At 41.0% G+C, this 27,407-nt stretch overlaps 2 protein-coding genes across 2 annotated transcripts; one reads left to right on the top strand and one right to left on the bottom strand.

Annotated features, from left to right (window-relative positions):
- The first annotated feature begins 432 nt into the window (after positions 1–432).
- On the top strand, positions 433–22,661 carry zgc:85777 (uncharacterized protein LOC405871 homolog). Its single transcript, XM_031756886.2, has 9 exons — positions 433–649; positions 7,995–8,115; positions 17,484–17,613; positions 18,479–18,585; positions 18,712–18,879; positions 19,075–19,248; positions 19,644–19,805; positions 21,249–21,399; positions 22,167–22,661. Exons 1-9 carry the CDS (start codon positions 446–448, stop codon positions 22,255–22,257), a joined length of 1,308 nt encoding a protein of 435 aa, XP_031612746.2. The 5' UTR covers positions 433–445; the 3' UTR covers positions 22,258–22,661.
- bet1 (Bet1 golgi vesicular membrane trafficking protein) lies at positions 22,598–24,663 on the bottom strand. Its single transcript, XM_031756887.2, has 4 exons — positions 24,496–24,663; positions 24,223–24,329; positions 23,990–24,046; positions 22,598–23,364 (listed from the first exon to the last, which is right to left on the bottom strand). The coding sequence occupies exons 1-4, from the start codon at positions 24,512–24,514 to the stop codon at positions 23,209–23,211; spliced, it is 339 nt and encodes a 112-aa protein (XP_031612747.1). The 5' UTR covers positions 24,515–24,663; the 3' UTR covers positions 22,598–23,208.
- Positions 24,664–27,407: the final 2,744 nt, after the last annotated feature.

The raw sequence follows: 27,407 nt of genomic DNA, 5'->3' as shown, positions 1-27,407 counted from the left end.
CCAGGATATAAAATGAGTGTCATAACATGTTTCATTTCTTCCTATTTTGCAATATGCTTTAACACGCTTTCTGTCAGACAGCATAATTATTAGTAAAATTAATCCATAATGGAAATAAAAATTAATTGCATTTGGGCACAAAATACTTTAAAAACAAAAGCGACAGCCAAAAGCGATAGTAAATCTTGCTATTACATTGATGAAAACTGATAGTTACAATGTAACAACGTTAGATAACTTACATGGCTACTTTAAATGCTTGCTGGTGATAGAGTAATTATTTACATACCAGGGTACCCCATTTACGATATATTTCATGACAAAATTTCCCCCCAATAATGGTGGGAAGTGAAGCTTTGCTAATATTTTACTTTCCCACTGGGTTAATATTTGATCCGGTGAGAACTTCCAACCAGCGCATGCGCACACACTGTTGTCAACAGAGATGGCGCTGCGCGAAGGAGCCCTGCGTTTAAACGTGCTGGTCAGAAGCCGTCATTTTTACAAGTTAACTTCACTGGGTGGTGGTGTCCGCTCGTTGACTGAGAAAGTGTCATCTAAACAAGTGAAGTCCAGTGCCCCAGAGACTGCGGCTGACCATTTAATCTACACACAAGAGCACTTTGCATTAAAGGAGTCCCTCAGAAAGGTATGCAGGACTGCTAACACCAGGAAGTTTTGAGACAACAACGAAAACACAGCATGTTTTAGCGAAGGGACAGTTGCAACAGCAGTGTTATTCTCCCTAACATGACCCTAAAATCAGCGCGGGGGGCAGTAAAGTAAAAGTAGGTGAGAGGTCAGTGCTAGCTTGTTCCTCCGCTGAGCTGTGTTGATGTCTCCTGTCTGCTCTTCTTCATGCCCACACAAAGGAATCAGGCGCCAGTGTTTTACTCCAGCTTTTTTCCGCTTGTTACCGCTACATTTGGAAAGTAGTGTTATTTTATGTGTCCGCAAATAACCGCACACGCGTGCATGTTTTGAAGGACAGAAGAAGAACAAGGCCGAACGCCAGGTTTGCCAAGGCCACTCTGTTTACAGTGATGAACACAGCCGCTGGGGTTCTGTCAAAAAGGGATTTCCGGTGTTTCCATGTGTTTTTTTTAATGTCTAATATCTTTGCTCATGTTGGTAAATAGGCTGTAGTCAAGAGGAACTACTAATAGGTTATATGTGTTATAAAGAAATAACTGTTTTTGCAATAATCCACGTTCTTTTGCAAGAGACTGCGTTAGTGTACCTACTCAGTGTTCTCCATTACAACCAGTACAGTCCTTTTTGGCCACTTGAAATATCTTTATAGAAATGTTATGTTGTACTTTTTGCAATTTCTGCTGTCCTCTTGGTCAGATCTCTCTTGAAAAAGACATTTTTAATCTCAATGAGTGCTTTTACCTGGATAAGTAAAGGATATATGAAAGTCTCTTTGCTAAAAAAGTGATTGCAGCTTCTACCTTGTGATGAGAAGTTGTTCATTGTTGCACAAATTGACTTGATATCATTCACAAACGATATGTTTGACAAATTATAGGCCAACAACTCATTTCCCATAGTTTAAATACTTGCAGAAGACTTTTGGCATATACAGTAAATTACTTTTTGGCACAACACCTGCTTGTATGGATTCATGACCTACTGTGCACTCCCACATCCTGCTAATTAATGTCAGCCATGCTCCCGCCAACATGCACAGCATGTTTATATGTGTCCGTTCAGATTTGTTATATTAAAGGAGCTATGTAAGGAAACTGAAGGTTTTGATGTTTATTTGTTAAATGAATATTCAGAAGCTGTGGTGTGGCGTGCTGGTGTGCACATTGATAAATATAAAACAATAAAGTAGCAAGAGCACATTTAAAAGTTATTTATGTAGGATATTGGAAGTGGAGTCTTATGTTTTTCACCATTAACCCTCTTTGAAGGACAGTTATGACTGTGCTCTGACTTAAATCACATTTAGGGTCACAATGAGACCATTGTTTGAGGGAACAAGTCCCCAAATGCCTGATATCAGTTGGTTTGTTGGTGGTTTATTTGTGTGTCTAGATAAACACTGATGGTGATTGGAGTAATGAGTGGGTCATGGCCTTCACATTAAACAGCTAATCAGGCCAATGTACTTTAGTCTAAACAGACCACATTTTTGTTTGTATCAAATAAATAGTTGGCTGGGAATCAAATAGTGCATATCACTTATCTAGGAGCCAGAGCTGGTGTTCTTCCTCTGGCTATAGAGGCTGGCTGTCAGAATTAATAATTTAAGATTATCATTTATGATTAGAAATATTTAATCATTTGTATGCTGATAAAGTATCCTATCCTATCCTAAGGTCGTACGTCTATGTATAGTATGGCTGGAAACACACACACACACACACACACACACACACACACACACACACACACAATACAGACACTGATGTTGCTTAAGAATGTCAGGTGTATTTGTAATTGCATATTCAAGAATGATTGCTTGCTGACAATAAAAAGTGATGTAGCGAAGGAATCAGTTGAAGTTGGCTGAGTTCAGGTGAAGGAATCTTTTCCTCAACTTTGACTGACTTACCTCGCGAGCCACAAAGACAAAGAGCTCTGTCTTGCCTTGTTTTGTCGTGCAGTTAGTTGGTCTCGTGTTCCAGCGGGGTTTGTGCCTAGATAAACCCAACACTGGCATTTTCAGAATTATTATTGAAGTTGTTGAAAACTAACAGTCACAGCCGTGTGATGTGGGAGAATCTGTTTGTGAGTCCAGTTTTATATTTTCAGTGACAAGCCCCTGAAATATTCTGGTGTACAGAAGATCTGAACTTTGGATTGTTGATTTGATTTAGTTTGTTTCTATTTGCTAAATTTGTCTAAAAGGCCAGGCAGAATAGGTAAGATGGACTGTTTTGCTCTTTGCTTAAGCAAGGCTAGGTTGTAAAGACACATTAAGTGAGTGTTTTACATTTTAACTGAGATAATTTAAAGGGTCTCGGGTGTCTTGGATTCATTTTGATGCCAATACAATTATGTATTGGCCTTCCTTATCAGAGATTTCTGTTTTTTTTGTCTCTTTGTTACAGTTTGTGCTTTCTGGCATTTAAAGCTTTGGGTTTTTTAGGGGCCTAAATATTAGTAGCTCCAAATTATGGTATTAAAAAAATGATAGGAAGCATTAGTAATTAGCCTGACTCATTTAGAATTTCTATTACTATAGTGACATTGGCAACAAAGTCTGAAAAAATAACAATAAGAGCCTAATTTAAGGCAAAGCTGTTGCTGTAAATAGAGGGAAGTTTGTCGTCTGACTAAACCTTTTAAGGATGCCAGAAGGTCAAAAATAAAATAGCACTGGGAAAACTGGGAAGGGTGTATAAAAATTAAAAGGAAATACAGGACAATAAGTTGGAAGTGCAGGAAAGGGAACTCAAGGGGGAGCAGTTTATTAAAAGAGCTGTACTGTCTTTGTTTAGAGGTGTCAAACGGGGTTTTAGGAAATCCTTTTGTTACTGCTGAAGGTTAGACGCTCACAACGCCAATGTTTCCACAACTAATTTAATACGAGTGGGTGTGACCATGTTGGCTGCCTTCGTTTACATATACAAAAAAAGAAAAAAAAATTTTGCCGGGAAATTAGTTTTCAGGATTAGAATGACTACATCTTCAGTGCCTGGAAGTTAAAGTGCTTTAAAAAATAAAATTTGCAAAAACTTCTAGGAAGAGACTACTCACATGCAGCCTCCGTTAGACGGGAATTTCTGACAGGTCAACAAATACAAATAACTTCTGTGATATTACACAACAACAATGAAGGCGAGTGGCCTGTAATGTCTTTTACTGTTTTATGTAAGAAGTAAGGCTTTTTTTGTGTCCTTGGGCAAGACACTTCACCCGTTGCCTACTGGTGGTGGTCAGAGGGCCCGGTGGCGCCAGTGTCCGGCAGCCTCGCCTCTGTCAGTGCGCCCCAGGGTGGCTGTGGCTACAACGTAGCTTGCCATCACCAGTGTGTGAATGTGTGTGTGAATGGGTGAATGACTGGATATGTAAAGCGCTTTGGGGTCCTTAGGGACTAGAAAAGCGCTATATAAATACAGGCCATTTACCATTTACCATTTGTAAAATTGGTCAATTTTTACATTTATTTCCTATCTAAGTGGTACTTTATATTGTAAGGTAAAGACCCTACAATATTAAACAGAAACTCAAACAATCAGACAGCCTACTATAAGCAAGATCATGGCAAAAGTGTGGAGGAAAAACACCCTTTTAACAGGAAGAAACCCTGGCAGGCTCAGGGAGGGGCAGCATCTGTTGAGACCTACTGGGAGAGAGATGGGACAAAAGGCACACTAATATAGGGCCTGTTTATTCAAGACCTTGTATGTAAGGAGAAAGATTTTAAATTGAATTCTGGATTTAACAGGGAGCCAATGAGAATGTCATTATGGGAGAAATATGGTCTCTATGATCAAATAAAAGAAGGCAAGTCCTTCATATTTGTTTAACATGTGCTCTGACAGACATATCCTGGTGAAAAAATGACTAATTTCTTAAAGTTCTACTGGAGGCCAAGGTGATGTCATCGAGAGTTAGTATCAGGTTAGTCACCATGTTTCTAAGATTTTAGGACCCATTATAAAAACCCTTTTTTGTCTGAATTTGGATTTGATTTGTGTCATCTGGCTTCATATAGAGTCAAATATAGAGTGTCATCTGCATAGCAATGAACATATATTCAATGTCTTCTAATAATAATAACAAGCATTTGAAAAAAATGAAGGATAGAAATGGCATTATAATTGGCTGATACAGCTGGGTGAAGAAAATGTTGTTTACGTACAGTTACCTTAAAAGCCCGTGGTACGTAGCCTGTTATTATTTTTGATGTTTTGCATAGAGGTCTATTGGGATCATTTTACATTTTGCACTCTGATTATTAATTAAGCAGCAGAAAGATAGACAGATTGCTCATAGGCTTCAAGGTTTTTCGCACTTAATCAAATTAATTTGCCGGATGTATTGATAAGTTTTGAGTTCATTATAATCAACAATAACAGTATTATCACAATACAATGATTTTTTGATATGGGCTGCATTGTATGACTGTCAATTATGATGTATGTCAAGGCGCAAGGAGAAAAAATACCCCTTCAGAAGGTCAAAAGCAAGAATGATTCATCTGTTATTATTATTTTTGTTCCCATTTAATAATGAGTCGGAGATTTTCATGCGCCTTCACCTCGTTTTTTTTTTTTTACTTCCTTTGACTTTAGACCCTTCCAAGACTTTTTCCAAGTACTGCTACTGTACGAGAAGTGATGAAAAAGTAACTTTGGTAATTCAGACTGGACGGAGAATTAGAGTGTCTGCTTGTTTTAGCAGATAATCAATTTGCACCAGTGTACTGACAATACTTTCTGTTAATATTTTGTCCCAGTCGTCTTTATAGTTATATATCATTAGTCACCTCATCATTTTCCAGCACTAACCTATGATATACACAGGAAGGTGAACCCACTTTGAGAACACTAATGTTTGGATTGAACAGATAAGCTCAGTGTGCATGTAATATCTGCTGTCAGTTTCTCCAAACTGGACATTTAGTAAGACTTTTTTATTGCAATGTTTCTGACCTGACCTAACTACATGGCAGGTCAGTGATGTGAAATTCTTCTGGTATGTTGCACAACACTACACAATAACCTTTGTAAGAATTGGGTTACTCCCAGATGACATTTATGTTTCCCTTTCCAGCGACAAATGGTCCCTCCTTTTCCCTCCGCAGGTTCTGAACGTTAAAAAGAACTAGTGCCTCCTTTTTAAAATGTTGGTTCTTGTGTTGAAAAGTTCTGTAAGTGAGCCTTCTTTTAAGAGAGTACAGCCCAGGTATGCGCACTGTATCAGTGTCAAAGGTATTGTCTGTTTTCTGTTCTGTACGGTGAAATGATGATGGTCATGTTTTCTTTATTTCTCACCCAGAATGTTGCTTTTGGCTTGTTCAGTAGTTGGCAGGTTTGGGTTTGCGTGTTTTGGCAGCCAAGAATGACCGTGGGTGCGTGACTTTTTCCAATCCTGGAAAAAAAACAACTTTGAACGCTTTAATACTGAACATTTAATCAAAAGAACAAAGAAATAATCCAATAGTTTTGACTTCTCAGAGCTCAGTTTTATTGGCTGAGACTTAAATCTAATTATTCCCGTTTCTACCTAATATGTCTTTTTTTTTTTTAATCATTACTTTTTATTGGCTTTTCCACCATTTAGAGAATACAGTACGTAGCAGAGAAACAGCAAAGGAGCAAATAGTCATGGCTCTGTTGAAAACATGGCCCATTAAAGAAAGCTTATTAACAAATAGCAAGTGAAGATGCCTCAGTGGATTTTTAGAAACATTAAAAAATGGACGGGTACAGTTACACCACATAAGTTTTTATTTTCTGTGTTTACGCGTTAATTGATTTGCTTGCCTGGCAGCACTTGATGCTGAGGTTGTTTTGCAGAAGATGTTGATGTTCTGTTATTGGGTGCACTAAAGCTTCATGTTAGCAAAACCTGCTGTGTGAGGGAGAATTGTTTTAGAAACTGACAAACAGGGTACCACATGAACTGTAACCCACACTATGGATGTAGCTATTCTCTGGGAAGCATTTGAGTTCATTGGTGCTTCACCATCTGGGGACCACTTCCAGGTGCTTGAAATGAGTCATGGCAGTTCAATGATTTCACAGTCTGCTTGAAAAACCAGGTTGCGACCTTCTCTATACTCACTATAGACACTTTAATGACTCAGAAAACACTGTTAGAGGACACTGCAGCTTTAATTTGGATTCAGGAGACAAAAGCAAAAGCTGCTCTCAGTGTTGATGGATATTATGTAAATTTGAGTTTCAAGATGACCACAAAACATTTGTTCTTCGCATATAAATCATTCTTCAGTTTAGTGTAGTTAAAAATGGCATGAAGCTAGGGTCACTTTTGTGTGTGTATATACAGTATATACATATATATCTATATATATATATCTATATCTATATCTATATCTATATATATCTATATATATATATATATATATCTATATATATATATATATATATATATATATCTATATATATATATATATATATATATATATATATATATATATATATACACATAAAATGTTAGCATGTACTTCAACAAGTCATCATCCTTTACCTCTTAGATTATGAAAGTTGTCCCTTGACCACAGATGCAAGCTTTACAGCTTTTTCCTTCCACTCTAAAATCATAAAACATGCCACAGTCATCCTTCATTTTGAGGCAGCTGTATCCCGGGCTTTGTGGCTGAGTAGATGGAGTGGCTGCTAACCCAAAAAGAATGCCATTGGTATGGGTTTCAGCACTGAGATTTAGTTTTGCATGTTGATCTAAATATTACTTTGGAGGTTTTTCCTGCGGTGCCAAGAACAAAATGATGGGGGAGAACACTGAGTCATTAAAATATTGGCATGCAATGCATACTAAATATCTGCACAATATTAGCTTCCAGCTGCATCAGTACAAAAGTGCTCAGCATAAGCCCTCAAAACGCAAGCGTGCACTGATAGCATATACATGTTGAGAATAGCATGCCTTTCATACTGTCGCCATATTCATCATGATTGTGGGCCAACCATATAATACTTTTTCTATTCATTGATATGTGATACCTTCTGTTTCTGTCTGCTTGAAATAGATTACATAGACTTTAGAATATATGTGCACTACACAGCAGGAAGCCGACTATATATAAAAATCATTTTAAGTGCTTTCCCACTCTCAGTCTGTGTCCTTTAGGTCTTATGAGACAGGAGACAAAAGAGCAGGGCTGTCAGCTGTTGTTAGAATATCATGATGGTTACAAAAACAAGAAAAAGAAAGAAATGAATGCACTAAAATGCTTAAGATTCACAAGAAACAGATATAAGGATTTCATATAAATTAGAAGTACAGATACAACATGATACCTCTCTTCTGTGGTGTTTGTGCCGTAGCTCATCGACCAGGAGATCAACCCTTACGTCGATCAATGGGAAGCAGAAGGGAAGTTTCCAGCCCACAAGATCTTCAAGATCTTAGGAAATGCAGGATTTCTAGGAGTCAACAAACCAGTTGGTAAGACACCTAATATTATCTTTCGGGTAATGCAGTAAGCCCTTCTAATATCAGTTTCCAGGATAGTGTCCAGTCCTCACTCGTGTTTTTTGTGAGGTTTGGCATGGAATGGCACATGAGTGAAATGAAACCATCTGCATTGTTGTTAGAGCTCTTAGAGACTTGCAGTGTATGCTGGGATGGGTTCCAACACCTGTGATTTTGAAAAATGACGAGTTTAATTAATCTGGTGGGGTTCATGCATTGTTAGGAGGAGAGGGATAAGGAAAGGCTTTGTTTCATCAAAAGCCTCAGAAACCTTTATTTTGGAGGAAGCTTGTTTTCTACGGTGAGATCTAAGACCTGCTGAGAAGTTATAATAGCCGTCGCACGAAGGTGCCAAATTTAGTGCAGCATTTTGCTTTTTTTGTTGTGTCTTACACACAAGGGTATTTTTAGGAAAATAATGATAATAAAAAGATGCAAGAATGACTTTCTCTAAGCACACAAAGTGCTAAAAAAAACTGGCGTGGTTTTTACTTGCTTCCTATTTTCTTTATATTGACCTTAAAAGTATAAAGGCAATCGGTGCTCGGCTTATGTTTGCAATATGTGTATCTATTACACGAGAATGACCTTGGCAGTATTAGAGGGCATGTCGCGACACAGACTTTTGTCCATTTATATTTCTTGCTCTTTCCCGTTGGTAATCCATGCAGACGTGAAGACTGATTCATCATCCAGGCCTCAGTCTACATGATAAATGCTGTTTGGTCAACCTGTTTATCTTGCCATTGCAAAAACCCCATGATGAATTTGTAACATAGCTAAGATCTGAAATCCCTTGGCAAAACATAAATATTGCTTTAAAAGATACGTTTGTTTTTTGTATACCTAAGAAGACTGTCATGAAAATCAGTCTCTCACAATCATAATTTAGGTGGTTGATAGAATTTCCCTTAATTTAGGGATACATGGATTGAAATATATCCCACAGCGCACTCGAAACCGAGGAATCCTCCGCCGTCTGCCCATTTTGACCATTTCTGCTTCAGCAGACATGCAGCACATCTCTTTCACAGCTGAATTCATGTTCCGTTTGCTTTTCTCTGGGTCTGACAGCCATTCATTATGAGTCGGGCTTACAAATGTTCCCACTGTGATGATGGGTGCTGGTGTCACAGCAGCATCCCACTACAGCTGTCTGAAGCTGACTATCCCTTTTTCCAGATGTATATCCAGCTGGGTCGTCGCTGAGATGGCGGGAGGCAGTGAGAAATTTACAGTACAGGACCACGAAATATGTGCGGTTCTATGTGTAATCCATTATGAATATGAAACTAGACTTATGGGAAGTGTTTGATAATCAAAAGCAGATGTTTTATGTCTAGTGTATTGCATTACTCCCACAGTATAAGGTCAGTTTCTCTAAATTAATTAGCCACTTCTCATCTGTTTCCAGCACATTCGAGCTCTCGTTTGTTTTCTGACATTTGACGGCGAATAGAAGAAAACCATGTGAGCAACATTGTTGGACAGTGAGTCGCCCGTAGACGTTTGCACCACAAGCCTGTAGGTCAGAGAAAAGGGAGGGTGAGGGAATTAAAATGTGCTGACTACACAAGCATTAAGCATTAGCTGACAAGATTAGAGAGGAGGATCCTCGCAGTGGGAAGACGCACTGTATGATCAGGTTGTAGATTAACTGCAGTCATGTATGGTGCAAGAAACATGCTTAAGGGATGCCATTTGAAAATACAGGCTCAGCAACACTCTGTTAAGGGCAGTTGTTAAGGGCATCAAACTGACATGGACGAAAATAATCTTGATGTGCAGCATATAGTCGGAATGGGACTAACATCAATACCATGTTGCTTTCTCCTGCAATAAAGAGAAAAGGATACTCCTGCCCAGTTTGTCTTACCACAGTGACTGCTTCATGACGCCTCGAGGTGCTGCAGAGAGTTAATTAAATTCAGAAATGATTAAAACTGAAAAAGCATGCTTAACTACGCACACTGTCACCACAACGCAGTGATTTTCTGCTTTTGTGTCATCTAAGGGGTATTAGCTCCTCATTTGCACAGACATCGTGACGTATCATATAATTGTTTTCAGTCTGTCGAGTATGCATCTCTTTAAAATCCCCCAGGAAACATGGCTGACATCTGTTTTCTGCACAAACACTGCATTTTACACCTTTACGGATTCGTCTTGCTGAATATCTTTTAATAACGGAAAAAAAGATTAAACTCTGTGAAAATGCATGCTGTCAGAAAAACTACAATAAGCTGTTTATGTGTGCCGCACTGCCGACTAATGAAGCAGACTCTCACATAGTTCTGTATTGTGTTAATTGATTCCGACGCTTGGATTACAGGAATGGGAAAAAGGGATTTAGGAGTCTGTTTAATTTAGATGTTATTCATCAAGTGAAAGAGAGACGTGTTTGCCCTTGATGAGAAAAGCGCTTAAGCTAAATACAGTGCAATAAACTCTTCAGAAGTACATAGCAAAGAGTCACTCATTGCAAAAACATATATTTGTAGTAAAAATGTGAAAGCGTGTTGCGATCGGGCAGCTTGTTCCTCAATGCACTGGAACAAAACTCTGCACAGCAAACTACTGAAAGGTATCTTATGCTTAGTAAATATAAAGCAGTCACTAAAAGATTTGCAAAGCAAAACAAAACAGAAGGACCAAGAGTTCAAAACAAAACACGCACGAAAAACACTGGCGCACAAAGAACAGTCCACTAATAACTCAGGGGGCCGACCGAGCAGATGGCATCGGCCGCGACGGGGCAACAGTTCAGGGGGCCGACCGTGCGGACGGCAGTGGTGGCGGCGACACAAGTCCGGAGGGCCGGCTGGGCGGAAGGCAGCGGCGGCGTCTGGGAGGTCGTCCATAGCGGCGATGATGCCCAACAAGCGGCCTGGCAGACGACCGACGATGTCGAGGCAGCAGTATGAGACCCAAAGGCTGCGTGGCCCCTGCAGCACCAGGCGAGGCAGAGGCTGGACCAGGTGAGGCTGAAGCTGAAGCGAAGGCTGGACCGGGCGAGGCTGAAGCTGGACCGGGCAAAGCTGAAGCTAAAGCTGAAGCTGGACCGGGTGAAGGCGAAGCTGGACCGGGCGAAGGCGAAGCTGAAGCTGGACCGGGTGAAGGCGAAGCTGAAGCTGAAGCTGCACCGGGCGAAGGCGAAGCTGAAGCTGGATCAGGCGAAGGCGAAGCCGAAGCTGAAGCTGGACCAGGCTGGACCAGGCGAAGGCGAAGCTGAAGCTGGACCAGGCTGGACCAGGTGAAGGCGAAGCTGAAGCTGGACCAGGCAGAGGCAGAAGCGGAGGCTGCTGCAGGCGAGGATGATGAGACTGCTGCAGGCGAGGATGAAGACTCTGAAGCTGGACCAGACGAGGATGAAGACTCTGAGGCTGGACCAGACGAGGATGAAGACTCTGAGGCTGGACCAGACGAGGATGAAGACTCTGAGGCTGGACCAGACGAGGATGGCACTGCAGGCAATGGCGAGGAAGCCGGAGACGGTGGTGCTGCAGGCGATGGCGTGGAAGCCGGAGACGGTGGTGGCGCTGCAGGCTGGACGGATCCCTCGGACCCTCCAGCGGAGACAGGAGACGAAGGCCGGAGCAGTCCCTCGGGCCCTCCAGCGGAGACAGGAGACGAAGGCCGGAGCGGTCCCTCGGACCCTCCAGCGGAGACAGGAGACGAAGGCCGGAGCGGTCCCTCGGGCCCTCCAGCGGAGACAGGAGACGAAGGCCGGAGCGGTCCCTCGGGCCCTCCAGTGGAGACAGGAGACGAAGGCCGGAGCGGTCCCTCGGACCCTCCAGCAAAGGCTACCACAAAGCCAGCAGGCATGGAGTCCTCTGGCTGACGTGAAGACAACTGGCGTTGCACTGAGCACTCACTCTGCCTAGGCAACGCTGACACGGTGCACTTCTCAGGGGGCTTCTTAGCCTTCAGGGGTCCAGAGTCAGCTAAGGGCTGATACCCTGCCTCTGGGGGAGCCTCGAAGGAAGTTACAGTTTCTATAGTAGCCAGTTCATGAGATACACCAAAGGTTATCATGCGATTCTCTCCCTACATCGAATGAATGTGTGAGGCCGGTGACAGTGAAGCCTGAGCTACGGGTAGCGGTGACACTGGGGCCTGAGCTACTGGAGACACTGGAGCCTGAGCTACTGGAGACACTGGAGCCTGAACTACAGGGAGTGCAGAATTATTAGGCAAGTTGTATTTTTGAGGAATAATTTTATTATTGAACAACAACCATGTTCTCAATGAACCCAAAAACTCATTAATATCGAAGCTGAATGTTTTAGAAGTAGTTTTTAGTTTGTTTTAGTTTTAGCTATTTTAGGGGATATCTGTGTGTGCAGGTGACTATTACTGTGCATAATTATTAGGCAACTTAACAAAAACAAATATATACCCATTTCAATTATTTATTTTACCAGTGAAACCAATATAACATCTCCACATTCACAAATATACATTTCTGACATTCAAAAACAAAACAAAACAAATCAGCGACCAATATAGCCACCTTTCTTTGCAAGGACACTCAAAAGCCTGCCATCCATGGATTCTGTCAGTGTTTTGATCTGTTCACCATCAACATTGCGTGCAGCAGCAACCACAGCCTCCCAGACACTGTTCAGAGAGGTGTACTGTTTTCCTCCTTGTAAATCTCACATTTGATGATGGACCACAGGTTCTCAATGGGGTTCAGATCAGGTGAACAAGGAGGCCATGTCATTAGTTTTTCTTCTTTTATACCCTTTCTTGCCAGCCACGCTGTGGAGTACTTGGACGCGTGTGATGGAGCATTGTCCTGCATGAAAATCATGTTTTTCTTGAAGGATGCAGACTTCTTCCTGTACCACTGCTTGAAGAAGGTGTCTTCCAGAAACTGGCAGTAGGACTGGGAGTTGAGCTTGACTCCATCCTCAACCCGAAAAGGCCCCACAAGCTCATCTTTGATGATACCAGCCCAAACCAGTACTCCACCTCCACCTTGCTGGCGTCTGAATCGGACTGGAGCTCTCTGCCCTTTACCAATCCAGCCACGGGCCCATCCATCTGGCCCATCAAGACTCACTCTCATTTCATCAGTCCATAAAACCTTAGAAAAATCAGTCTTGAGATATTTCTTGGCCCAGTCTTGACGTTTCAGCTTGTGTGTCTTGTTCAGTGGTGGTCGTCTTTCAGCCTTTCTTACCTCGGCCATGTCTCTGAGTATTGCACACCTTGTGCTTTTGGGCACTCCAGTGATGTTGCAGCTCTGAAATATGGCCAAACTGGTGGCAAGTGGCATCTTGGCAGCTGCACGCTTGACTTTTCTCAGTTCATGGGCAGTTATTTTGCACCTTGGTTTTCCACACACGCTTCTTGCGACCCTGTTGACTATTTTGAATGAAACGCTTGATTGTTCGATGATCACGCTCAGAAGCTTTGCAATTTTAAGACTGCTGCATCCCTCTGCAAGATATCTCACTATTTTTGACTTTTCTGAGCCTGTCAAGTCCTTCTTTTGACCCATTTTGCCAAAGGAAAGGAAGTTGCCTAATAATTATGCACACCTGATATAGGGTGTTGATGTCATTAGACCACACCCTTCTCATTACAGAGATGCACATCACCTAATATGCTTAATTGGTAGTAGGCTTTCGAGCCTATACAGCTTGGAGTAAGACAACATGCATGAAGAGGATGATGTGGACAAAATACTCATTTGCCTAATAATTCTGCACTCCCTGTACTGGAGACACTGGAGGTGGCTGCCGGGCAGCTAACTGAGCTGAAGGTGGCTGCCGGGCAGCTGGCTGAGCTGAAGGCGGCTAACTGGGCCTCAGGCCGGGCGGCTAACTGGGCCTCAGGCCGGGCGGCTAACTGGGCCTCAGGCCGGGCGGCTAACTGGGCCTCAGGCCGGGCGGCTAACTGGGCCTCAGGCCGGGCGGCTAACTGGGCCTCAGGCCGGGCGGCTGAGTCAAAGAACACGGCCCCAGAATAAACATTCCCAAAGTCTGAAACAGAAATATTGTCCCTGTTGCTCACCACAGACGGCGGCTCAGAAGTCACGGGGTCCGACTGTGGCAAGGGGCGTCGGCGGCGTGACCGTCCCTTCTTTTTCGGAGACGGCTCCGACAGGCCAAGCGGATCATGCCCAGCTGGACCGGACAGGTGAGCGGTAGCGACAGGGTGGAGCTGTAACTCATTACAGAGGAAATTCTGTGCCAAAGGGTCTAGCGAAGTAAGCAACCAGGGGAGACCGGAGATTAAACGCTGTAGCCGGTTTGCTACAGCTTGACGAAGTTCTCTCCCCTCGTAATTCAGCCAAAGGTTGATCAGCTTCTCAACGGAGTAAATAATATCTCCGCGAAGCTCCTCGGAAGAATCCAGTGCCGCTGGATCCATAGTGGCTAGTCCGTACTGTCACGGCTGCGGGGCCAGACGTGTGATGAGAGTGAAACAGGATCCAGACGCAGGCACTGGCTTGGAAGTGAGCGAGCTTTTATTTACCCAGTTGGCACAAACAGAAATACGGCGAGCAAAGCAAAACCTAAAAGTGGCCTAAACTGGGAATGACTAACACACGAACCTGAAAGGACGACTCCAGGAGAAAACGCAGGGAAGAAACACAGACGGACTAGCAACGAACATGAGGGAACACACACTATAAATACACAGAAGGGAACGAGGAAACTACACACAGGAGAGGAACACACCTGGAAGACATCACCGCTGACGAGGCACGGGAAACGTAATTAGAACGCACTGACATCAGACAGAGACCTTCAAAGTAAAACAGGAAACACATACACGTAATGACGCAAACTCAGAGGCGCAGACTAAACACAGACCTTACAACACTAAAGGGGATACACAGGCAGGGATGACACCAAACAGAGGGAACGCAACCTAAACCCTGAAAAACACAGTCATCATACATAAATCGAAAGTAAAAGTACAAAAACCAAAAACACTGGGTCACTGACTCAGGACCATGACAAAATCACTCTAACAGGCAGCCCAAAATAGGAATTAAAGAATATTATTTAAATGCAGTAGTGACAGTGGTAGCTTAATATTTAAGAAGCATTACACACTGTTGACTAAATAGATCTACGGCAGGGCTTGAATCTCATATTCTCAGTTTTTAAAAAAAAATAGGAATCAATAAAAGCCATAAAGAAAATCCCCCGTGTGCAGTCAGAAGACTTACTTTCTGCTCTTTCTCCCTGCACAAGGAAAGGCATTTTAACCTTTCAAAACACAAGAACGGGAAGTTTTCCCAAGGCAGCCACGTTGAGGGAGAAGAAGAGGATGACCCCTGGCTCCCTGACTATTTTCCTTTTCCCTGACAGAGAGGTATCTGCTGACCGTACAGTGGAAATGGCCTTGTGTCCTGCCTGACAGATAGAACTTGGCAGCCCGCGCATTTTCCCCTTTCACTGAGTGTTTTTTGTGCAGGATTTGAAATGAGTAACCTTTCGGTGAGACTCGTATGTCCAGGCTGTTGCTTTTCTCTCACTTTTTCTCTTCACCTATACTTTGACGAATACCTTACAGAAGGTTTTTCTGTCCAGAAACATAAGCACAGTGGTTTTAATATGACATCAGACTATAATGAGGACGATAAGGATGCACGCGTTCGCGAGTCGACAAAGCAGCACAATGGCACCTGTGTCCATTGTAATAGTTATTACAGGACAGTATTGCAGAAGGGCTTATGATGGTGATTCATCTTTCCTATCCAGGGAGAAGTGATCTGTTTAATTATCGGGTTCCTCATATCAATATTAAGTTCAGAGAAATAAAAGAAAGGCAGAACGTACAGTATGTTACACCCATCATCGCTGCAGTGTCTCTGTGCTGCATCTTCTATTCCCAGATTCTTCATCCTTGTGTTTCTCCTTCACGTGGCGCTCCACCCTATGGGAGCCTATAGCGAGGAACATCTGCTTCCCTGAGCAGACATATGTGTATGGGTTTGACATTTGTGACAGGATTTTGCTTTGTTTTTCTTCTGCTTGCTTGTTCAACCAGACAGCCTGCTGTTTTGTTTAAAGTGGGATAAACCTTGGTGCTTCCCTTCGTTCGCATTAACCGCTGCAGGGTTTCCAGGGCTCAGGGATTTATCTCTGCACAGCTGCACCTGTTTCCTCTTATTTTTGGCTCCCCCACTCCCTTGTTTGCTTGTCCCTATATATTTTCCCTTTTCTCTGTCCCGATTTATTTGACTCTTTCTGTTATTCGCTGTCCGTCTTCGACGTTCTGACAGACTGCACTTTCCATTATTCCCCAACTAGTCTGGCAGGTGATATTAAACCACTTTGCTTGAGTTGCCAGCCTCCGTGTGGTAAATTCACTCATAATTATTCATTGTCAGTCAGTGCTAGTATCCATCATTCAGTGGCTGCTGTGCTATATTTAGTAATGAGAAAACAGCACAGAACATTCACAAATACTTAGTCTTGTTACATTTGACTGCCTGGTCATTATCATCAGGACATTTGTCCTAAACGAATAACTGTCAGGTTAAATCTGCTTGACCAGCATGATAATTGAGGGATTTTTTAAATTATTTATATATATTTTTTGTACTGCAGAATGACAGTTTGTCTTCATAGTGTTTTTTCTTTTGACAGGATTTGTTTGCCAAACCAAGCTGAGAGAAAATTCATTATAAATGCGGGTACATCAGCTTCCTGCTTCCATGAGTAACAGATAGAAATGTGTCCTTTCGCATTAAATATGTAATATAACACCAGGTGCTTCATTTTAATTGATGATAAAAGGCAAAAGAAAGATAAGGGATGGGTCTTGGTGAGGACAACTGACATAAATGTGTGTTTTAAACACGTTTATTATACAGCATTCAGCTCTATTATGGACCTTTGCTCAAATATCCCTACTGCCGTAATGGAAGAAAATAGACATCAGTTTTTGGTTTCTTTACTTCTTTTTTGCAAATGAGTCGTTGAAGAGATCAAAGTCCGATTAGAGATGGTAGTAGAACACATGAGCTGGCTGCTGATCTCCCAGCAGTGCTTTTTACACATAATTACTGATAACACAGTTAATCATAACACCCTTTAATTAATTTGAGTGCATGCTCCAGTGCCAACAGATCACAATGTTATGTATGTATACCAGCGTATATTGCACGTGCATGTGTGAGGGTGGTGATTTTAGAGATAGAGGATAGATGGAAGTGACACAGGAAGGGATTTGTAAGCCGTTCTTTCTGCCTCTTTGTGCTTTGCAGTAAGGATCCACATTTGTTTTTCTTGAGTTTAAATGATTAAAATAGTGATATTCATTAATACGCACGATACGCTGAAGCGTTAAATGTGTTTTGTCTTGTGCAGAGTATGGAGGCTTGGGCCTTGACTTCAGCTTCAGTGTAGCAGTGGCAGAGGAGCTGGGCAACATCCGCTGTGGAGGAATCCCCATGGCCATCGGGGTACAAACTGACATGACGACTCCGGCGCTGGCCAGGTACAAGCCTGCAAACCTAGTGTCACATTCTCTCAATCCATTCTTATAACGATTGTCTTGGAGTCGTGTCACTGGACACTTTGGGTTGGTGCTTTGCTTGCTTTTGTAACTAATCCCCTCCAGTGGGGAGGATGGTGACATGGGAACAATGAAAATAAAACTCCGGTCAAAACTGTGCATAATATCGTAGTAACTTGTCTTTTTGTCAATATTCTTTAGATCAAAGATAGAAAACACTTAGATTTATGGAAAAGTACATGAACTGTGAACGGCATTATTTTCTTTGATTTCTTTTAATCAATCGTTCCTTCTTTTATGTAACATGTAAAACTGTTTTCTTATATTTTTACCATTATTATACTAGTAAATACCTCTAATGAGCAGCCATTGATCAGAGTTACACTCCCTAAGCTGTATGTGAATTAATATGCTTGGTAATACTTTGTTTCGCCCATTTGGTGTGGAGCAAACTGTTACCAAGCATACAGGACCTTGGCTTGTCACGTGATATCCCTTTTCTTTAGCTCTTGGTGACACAAGACAAAAATTCAGTGAAACAGACAGTCAGAGTCTCAGGAGCTTAATTAGAGGATCTACTCTCGCCTGCAATGAGGTTTAAGTACTATAAAAGAGCTGCAGATGAGTGGGAGTGATACCGTGTGAGCTCCCTCCTCACTCCCACTGGAGCTGTAATTGCCTCAAACATGGCAGTGTTTTTTTTAAAGCACACGATCTGCCACAGTTACACAAGTTCAACGAAACTTTCATTTGACACTGTCCTAAAAATATTGGTAGAAAATAAAACAACAGATGGAAAAACAAAGAGACGGCGTCACACAGTCATAGTGTTTCTGTGTTTGCACAGGTTTGGTTCGGACGAGCTTAAGAGGGAGTTCCTCCTACCCTCCATCAGTGGGGACAAAGTGGCCTGCCTTGGAGTGAGTGAGGTTGGAGCTGGCTCTGATGTCTCGAGTGCGTTTAATATTATATCTTCTTCTTCTCCAGTATTTTTAATTTCCATTAAGGGTCCATTTCTAGTCTTTTAATCTGAGGTTTCCATTTAAACCCCAGTTTTTTGAACACTCAACCACTTTTCAGGTATCAAGACCAAGGCCGTGAGGAAAGGTGATGAGTATGTGATCAATGGGGGAAAGATGTGGACCACCAATGGTACCCAGGCTGACTGGATGTGTCTCCTCGCCAACACCAGTGACGGGCCCCCACATAAGAACAAATCTCTCATATGTCTACCCATGAACTTGCCGGGTAGGGTTAGTCGATTTGTTTTCGATGGCAAAAGACATTTTCTGCAGAAATCCACTATCTGTGATTCATTTCCAAGTTCAAGATTGCGCGTGTTTTTGGAAAGCACACCGATTGTTTAATTTTGCGCCCTAAAACAAGTTATTATATTGTATTGTATGTTGACGTTCTTTCTGTTTCCCGTCTGTTCCATCGTAGGAGTGCACATCGCCCGAAAGATTGATAAACTGGGTATGTGGTCATCTGACACAGCCGAAGTGTTTTTTGATGACGTCCACGTACCCTGTAAGAATGTTATCGGCCAAGAAGGCATGGGCTTTACCTATCAGATGCTTCAGTTCCAGGAAGAGAGGCTTTGGGCAGTGGCCAATAGTAAGTCGACTTTACTCAGTGAAGCTTATCTTACTTATTACTCCAAGGATATGATGTCATCTAAAGTTTACTTTCACCCATCTTTCCCCCACATTAGCCTCCTACAGATTTTACTGGAAGTTTGCGCAGCTTATGCACTATTTCAGTTTCACGTTTAGTTTTCAGATAAATGGGGAGTTCAGGTCACATGGTTCAAGCAATTTGTAAAGCAGTTGTTTGCTTTTGATTTGAATCAATGTTGTCTTGGCCAGAATTCGTAAGAAACTATTTGTGCTGTTTTTACTGGATCGTGTGTCAGCCTATCTGGCTTGGTTGATCCAAACCAGAGCGTCTTCAGCAAAGGTAGAGAACACATTTCAGTGGAGGTGTTTAAAATAATCCTGTGTCACCTCCAGTCTTGACCACAACGGACAACGTCATTCAGGAGACCATCCAGTACACACGGCAGAGGAAGATCTTCAAGCAGCCCGTCCTTCATCACCAGGCGGTTCACTTCAGGTTGGCCGAGCTGCAGACGGAGGTCGAGCTGCTCCGCTCTCTCCTCTACCGTGCTACAGGTAGTTTGACTTTATAGACAACATAAAGCTACATGCTAATATTAGCTCAGTAATGTAGGCTGCACCTGGGTGACTTTTAATTAGTCCAAAGTGTGGTTCAGAGCAGTAGGATATACGGAAGACGCAGGAAATGTGACAGCTGTATGTTTGCATTACTAATAAGAAAACCTTGGACTTGTGTACCACAATGACATTTTATTATTATTTGATTTTAGAAACTGCACTCTGAAAGCATAAAGTACTGTGCAAAGGAGCTTTATTATGTTTGGCTTCAAGCAGCCAACTCCAAGAGTGAGTGAATCCCCATGGATGTCCACTGGAAAATGATCAGCTTTCCAGCAGGAAAGAATATGATTAATGGCATTTTCCATAGAAGTGCTTAAACGATATAATATATAATAATATATCATTAAAGGTATCACAGTATTATTAAAGATTTTAATAAATGTAAGCACAGATATGATGTGACGTTTTCCAATTCATTTGCATTTTAGCTTAATTTTGCTTCCTGTTTATTAACGTGCTTATTTCTAATTTTAATATGTTAAGTAGTATTTTCTGTTTTGTATTTTGTTAACTGATTTTTTAAATGTTTCTTTATGCATTTCTGAAAGACAGATGCGTGATGTCACAGTCAGATCCTCCCATCTTTTTTTTATGAAGCTACTTTCATCTGCTCCCTACAAGGGCTCACCACAGAGCCCAGAGCTCCACATATTTGATTTGGCAGGTTTTTACACGGGATGTCCTTTCTGATGCAACCCCCGAGAGATTTGTCCCTCCTCCTTGGAACGAACCAGACAAACCCAATTCCAAAAAAAGTTTCTCAACTTTTTTTGGAATTGTGTTGGTATAATAGCAGGTTGAGAGTGCATGAAGCTTAGTGGAGAGCAGTGGTATTAATATTACCGTAGAAAAGGCACGTGCCCAGCTCTGCCAGAATGCAGTCCAAGTGCTTCACATGGCCATCTTTATAATACGAATGCATGTCTGCATCTGTGGGGTCGCTGTCCAAGTTCTTGTGATTTGTCTCTCAGTTTAAAACCCCCTCAGTGGCCAGTAGCTTTGGGTGAATTCATCAGACTGGGAACAGTTCAAGTCAGAATTTGCTTGCCCAGAAAGCAGAGCTCTCTGCGACTGTTTGGTGCAGGTAGATAAGCGCACACACAGACACACAAACTCTTTTTTTTTTTAGACGCTGAAACAGGAGAAATCATGCAGCTCACACATGTTCCTCTAGAGGGTTCCTACAATGGAGGCACTGATCAGTTGCACTGGGAAAAGGCCTGAATGGGGAAAAACATTGAATCAGAGCCAGACGCATGTGATTCTGAAACTGAAACACATTTGTTTTATTGTCTGTTTTCCTCTTTTCATTCTGTCCACCTGGACATTTTTTACACTCTTCCCGGCTCGTGGCTATCCTTTGTTTTCCCTCTGCAGCGCTGTATATTAAAGGCAACGATGTCACCAAGCTGGCATCCATGGCCAAATTAAAGGGGGGACGCCTTGCCAGAGAAGTGGGCGACAGCTGTCTCCAGTACTGGGGAGGGATGGGCTACACCAGTGATGTGCTAGTCAGCCGATTTTACAGGTAAGATTAAACGAGGCATGAGACACCTCACTCTAACGTTACTAATCCGGATTTCCTTATTGTCATATCTGAAAATGATAAAAATGCAACGTAACCAGATAGCCACAAGTTATTACTCTCTGCAAAACAGAAAAAAACGAAATCCATGACTCAGCAGCTACTGTATGCACTTTTGTTAGGATATATTGTTTCTATGGCAACGGCATTCAGTTTTGTTGCAGGTCTTTAATTAAGCCTTCGATTAATGTATATTATTAACGATTTAAATGTGATTTCTTAATAATTAATGTTAAAATTTCAAACATGATTGGCTTCACTTTATTAATAACGCTTGAAAAGTCTCGATAGATGCTAATCATCCAGGCTAACCATCCCAAAAATGATGTTAAATCATTAAGCAAATGTTCTGTTTATAAGGCTGGGGAAACCTGCAGTCAGCGGATACTGAAGAAGTCACTTGAATGAGTCATGAAACATTTCTCCCACTGAAAACGCTACGTCCAGATGAACAAAAGCAACTTTTAGGGAATGTTGGAAAACTTCTGAGGCCCCGTTCAGTTATTTAGTGTCTAATCAAGTAACACTTAGTTTCAGATTCTTAAGTCTTTGTTTTGCACAATGCTGACATCTAGTGACAGGGCAAATAATGCAACTGGATTGTGTGACCCAAGGTGACTCAACTTTAGATCATTTAAATGACTTACATGCAGCTTCCTGTTTGTAACTGTGACAGAAAAAAAACAATAACAAACTTTCCTTCTCTGCAGGGATTCCAGGTTAATGTCAATTGGTGCAGGAGCTGATGAGGTAATGCTGGGAATCATCTGCAAGTACATGGACACACTACCTGGCAAGTGATGTAATGAACGCTAACCCCAGTGGGAAAATCACTTCTGATTTGTGCACTTTGATCAGTTACTCAGATGAGGAGATTTTGCCTTTTTAACAATACTGTATGTGGTCATAAAGACATCCTCATACGGTCAATCACACAGAATAATGAAGCCCCCCCCTTCCTTGTCTGTACACATGTGCAACAATGCAGAGTTTTGGTTGAATGTAATTTGTTACTTCTGTAATTATTGTTTAGAATAAAGAAAAATAATGTTCTTTAATAAAAATGGATGTTTTATGTTTGAGATTTTCATGCTGAAGACATTTCAGCACATCCAACAGCATGAAGTTACACCAGCTAATCCAGAGCATAAAATTTGTTTATTTACATTAATATTTTTACAATAAAGATGAAACAATGACGTACACTACTGTCGCACGTGTGGTCGTCATATGACAATAGGAATGTGTCCTTTCACCCTTAAAAGTGCATACACTAGATTATGCAGATCATTCTATAACTTGTTCAACTTGAACTCAGCTGATTGCTGAGAATTACAGTTCTCGACACTGCTGTATCGTCTACAGTCATAAATTATGCTCTTCTCAATCCAGGTTAACTGGTCAGATATTAAGTATAAACACCGTAAATACTGATATTGTCTGCTTCGTTTATGCATACAGTATGCACTACATTTCCTGTGATTATTGATTTTCTCAAACATTGTCCTAAACCACTTTTACTTTTTAGTACTCCATCAAACAGCATCAGTACACCTTTCTAAACTTCTTCTCGAGTCATTGTTTGAAAGCCTGACACTGTGGCACATAAAAGTGTAATGACTTAAAAAAAAACAAAAAAAAAAAAAACATCCCTGCCTTTTCTCTTTATTATCTTGGTCTGGTTCAGATGTGTCATTGTAGCACAAACTAGAAGAGAAGAACCGAAGAGCAAAGTCCAATAAGATCCTCCTATCACCTCAACCTGATAAACCAATACAGGACAAAGAAGACGAAAAAGCAGAAGAGCAGCATGTAGCACAGCAGTTTGGTCTGACTGCCCCGGGACAGCTTCTTGACTCTGCCGATGGTGGCACCAAGCAGGCCGCCCGTGGAGTCAAAGTCTGTGTCCTAAAGTGAGAAGTGGAGAGGAAAAGTGGTAAATGGTAAATAGACTGATTCTTATATAGAGCTTTTCTACTCTGCTGGAGTACTCAAAGCACTAAATACAATATGCCACATTCACCCATTCACACAAGCACTTTCTTCTATGATTTCAAGTGCTTACTAACCAACATTCACACACATTCATACTCTGATGGATGGGTCAGAGTGATGCATTAACTTAGGGTTAATATCTTGTCCAAGGATATTTGGCATGCTGACCAGGGGGAGCCAGGGGTCAAACCACCAGCCTTCTGATTAGTAGATGACCTGCTCCACCTCCTGAGCTACAGCCACCCTGATTACATGATTACAGACGTCCAGCAGAGAACAATATTCAAGTGCTAGGAGACATTTCTGAAGTTTACAGTGATGGAATCTGAATCATTTACTCAAATTCTTTAGTTTTGAGGGGTTTCTCACTGACTTTGACCAATAAAAGTCAAACCACAACATAAAACAACACACAAAGCAGGCAAAAATAGCTCCCTGCCAACCTCAGACAACACTAAACGTTGCTTCTTTTTTTTTTTTCTTTTTTTCTTTTTGCTGTAGCAGCAAGTGGTCCAGCGTACTCCAAAGTAAAACTCACCATATCCTCCAGCATTTTATTCTGGTATTTGACTTCTGTGCCAATGTCAATGGAGAGCTGTAAAAATCAATTCATTGTGATTACGTGACTTGTAAAACATAGTAATTGAAGAAATTAGTTTACATTTTGAGTACATACGGAAACCGTCGAGTCATTTATATTAAACTCTTTGCTGCAATATTCACTGACTGTTAAAAATAACAACAAAAAGCTCGTAATCAGCAGTTACTTACACTTTTCAAAGCGTTGACTTTAGCCCTGAGACCCTCCTGTAGGTGTTCATTTTCTTCCTCGTATACACTATATCCACTAGCTACATAGTTCCCCGAGCCTCCTTCACCTGTATTAAAAGACATTAAGCATTAATAAAGCGTTCATGAACAACAGAGTACTCAGAGTGCAAAACAACAAACATTTGTTACTATAAGCTAGCTTTAGTTAGCTAGTTAGCAACAAATGCTACGTATGGGAAAAGAGAAGCTTTGGTTTAATTGTTTGTTTCTTACCCAGTCCGGCGCGCCTCATTTTGACCCGACAGAAGCTAACACTGTCCAATGGTTTATGTTAAAAGACTAAATAAGAATGAAGTTCGACTTCTGATTGATCCGGTAACTGTAGCACGTCTGCTTACAACACAAACGCCACGACACCATACGGCGGCCGACGAGGACAAATGAAGAAAAACGCGTAAAAAGGAAAACCGTATGTAAGCTTGTTTCAAATGTTATTAAATCAGTTTCAAAAGGAAAAATGTAAATTGCTCATTATGTAATAGATTAAATTTTAAGTAAAAAACAATTAGCCGTCAAAAATTAGACAAAGATACATATTTTACAAGTGTATTTTTGATTAGATGTTGTTTGCTATGCCTTGCGCAACCCCGTTACTGTCATACTGAATATCCATTCAGTTTCAATACATTACAATAATACAATTAATTTAGATTAATTTAAGCAACTTTCAAAATTTACCTTAACTTTTCAAGGTGTGACAAATAAATACTCAGGAAAAATGACATGTTGTTTAATAATATTTATATGTTGGTAATGTTTTTTTCTATAAATTTCTTTTATGTACAGTGTTGCAAATCACTGTTAGTTGGCAGTGGAGTGTAATGGAATATAAATGTAGTAAATGTAGTGTAATTGTTAGAGTGGCACGCTCAATCTAATAAGAAAACATTGGAAAAATACAAAATATGTCATAGAGGTCTGACCTTTATACTATACATGGTGTTAGTAATCGCCTAAATCATGTCACTTATTTTTTTTTAAATAATGTTTTTATTGTCAAGTCATTCCCTGTTTTGTCTTTTTATTTTCCACACTGAATAGGTTTCAGTAACAAGGTTGCACATATGTTATAGAATGAAAGGCCCACACAAAAATAATCTGATGTTAGTTTGTCTGTGTACCCTGCAGTGTGTCCACAGTGGGGTTGTCAAACTTATTTTATGTCATGGGCCATACCATACAGCCCAGTTTGATCTCAGGTGGGCCAGACCAGTAAAACCTCTGCATAAAACAACACCCATCTGAACTGTTTCCATTCTTTAGCTGTCAAGAAGTACTTAAGAAGCATAAGCCTGAGAGAAAGACGCCACTTACTCAATTACCTTTGATATTTTCCAGATGACAGAAGGTATTGTTTTGGGGTTTTTTTTTTGTTAAATTATTCTTTTCATTTAATGGATGAACAATTTGAGAAATCTTCATTAAAAAATAATTGTGATTTCAAAAGAACATGTTATTTTTTCCTGTTCTCATTCCATATACAAGATTGCTTTGAAGAGCACAAAACTTTAACATGTGGACTTTCTTTACTCGTGTGCAGTAAAGCTGACAAAATAAAATGAAAAGCAGTGTATTTTATTTAAAATTTTAATTATTTCACTGCAATTTTCACACTGTCCAAAGACATCCAGTGGTACAAATTGGAGCCTTTGGAAGGCTAGTACTGCCGCCCGAGTCACATATTTGACACGGTGCTCTAAAGCATATAGTCAAGTGTGTATCCCTGCAGGGAAATTTTCAAAAGCTATGTAATTCACCTTGAAATTTGACAAACCCACTAACAAAGGGAAACTTTCATCACAAGTAAGCATATCCACATCAGGCTTTAGTCTGTGTGCCTCAAGCCCGTTGTGAGGTGACAGTATTTAAAGAGTTATAGTCATATATCGAAAGAAGCCAAAGTAACTCGGCTTTTTCTTTTTTTTAATGCGATATAAAGCTGATGTTGCCCCTGTATTGCAGAAAAAAAACCTGTGGGGATTTTGGATAACTGTCCACCAGTCTCTGACTTCAGATTGCTGGAATTTTTGACCTCCCTTCCAAGCAGAATTCCTTCTCTTACTTCTCACAGCTGAAAGCAGTCAGATGCACAAACATCCCACAAAATCTGGGATCTAAATCTTGGCTTTGACCACTATAAGCCATTCCATCACTCTCCATTTGTCCTTTTTTTCAATCATTTCATGGTGGATTTGCTACAGTGCTTAGGATTATGATGCTGATAAAAGGTCCACTTCCTCTTCACCTTAAACTTTCAGACAGATAGGCTCAAACTATCTGAAAGCTCTTTCATGTGAAACAGAATCAAAGTGGCTGCAATCTACACATTACCCACAACAAAGTTACCCCAAACCAACAATTCCACCAACATGCTTCACAAACATCTTCCCTGGAAAAGCTGTTTTTGGTCCGTGCCCAACAGATCCTCTGTTATTGTAACCACAAAAGTATATCTTTTATGTCTAGACAACATTATTGTAAGCAGTCTTAGCCTGTATGTTCAATAGCAAGCTTAATATTATTTTCAGACAATAAAAGCATTTTTTCTGGTGCAGCTACCATCCAATTTGTGCAGTCTCTTTCCAAAACTTAGACACCAACAGCAGCAGCAGTGACCTGCAGATGCTGTGACCATATCTGAGAGTGCTTGAAAACTTCTCTTTGCATGAAAGGGGTTAAATCTGCTCTCAGGCTACAGAGAAGCAGAAACGTCACTTTCCCCTACAGCGACTCATTCATTTCAAATAATTTTTAGATCCCTGAATGCCAGACCCCTACCATTTTTTTTTTCCTGACAACTTTAGAGATTTCTTCAGATCTTTCCACACTGACATCAAAAGACTTTATTAACAGAGTCACAGGCTCCGAATGTCAGAGGTTCTAATCTGAGCGCCTGATTCTCATGTAATGGGTCTGAAGCTGTGATAAATGTAGGGTGTTTTATGTGACTGATTTTTTTCATTTACATTATGAATATGAATCTGTGTCAGTTTCTCGTGTCTCTTGTTTTAGTATTCCTCCTTCAGGGAGGAAGGACGTATGAAGCACATTTAAAAAAAAACAACTCACATTGATCAAAGTGTTATAAAAAAAAAAAAGGTAAAATGGGAAAAAATACCAAAAAA

This window comes from Oreochromis aureus, linkage group 22, assembly GCF_013358895.1.
Source record: "Oreochromis aureus strain Israel breed Guangdong linkage group 22, ZZ_aureus, whole genome shotgun sequence".
NCBI lineage: Eukaryota > Metazoa > Chordata > Actinopteri > Cichliformes > Cichlidae > Oreochromis > Oreochromis aureus.
The sequence above is the reverse complement of the archived record's forward strand: the minus strand, read 5'-3'. Positions and strand labels throughout refer to the sequence as shown.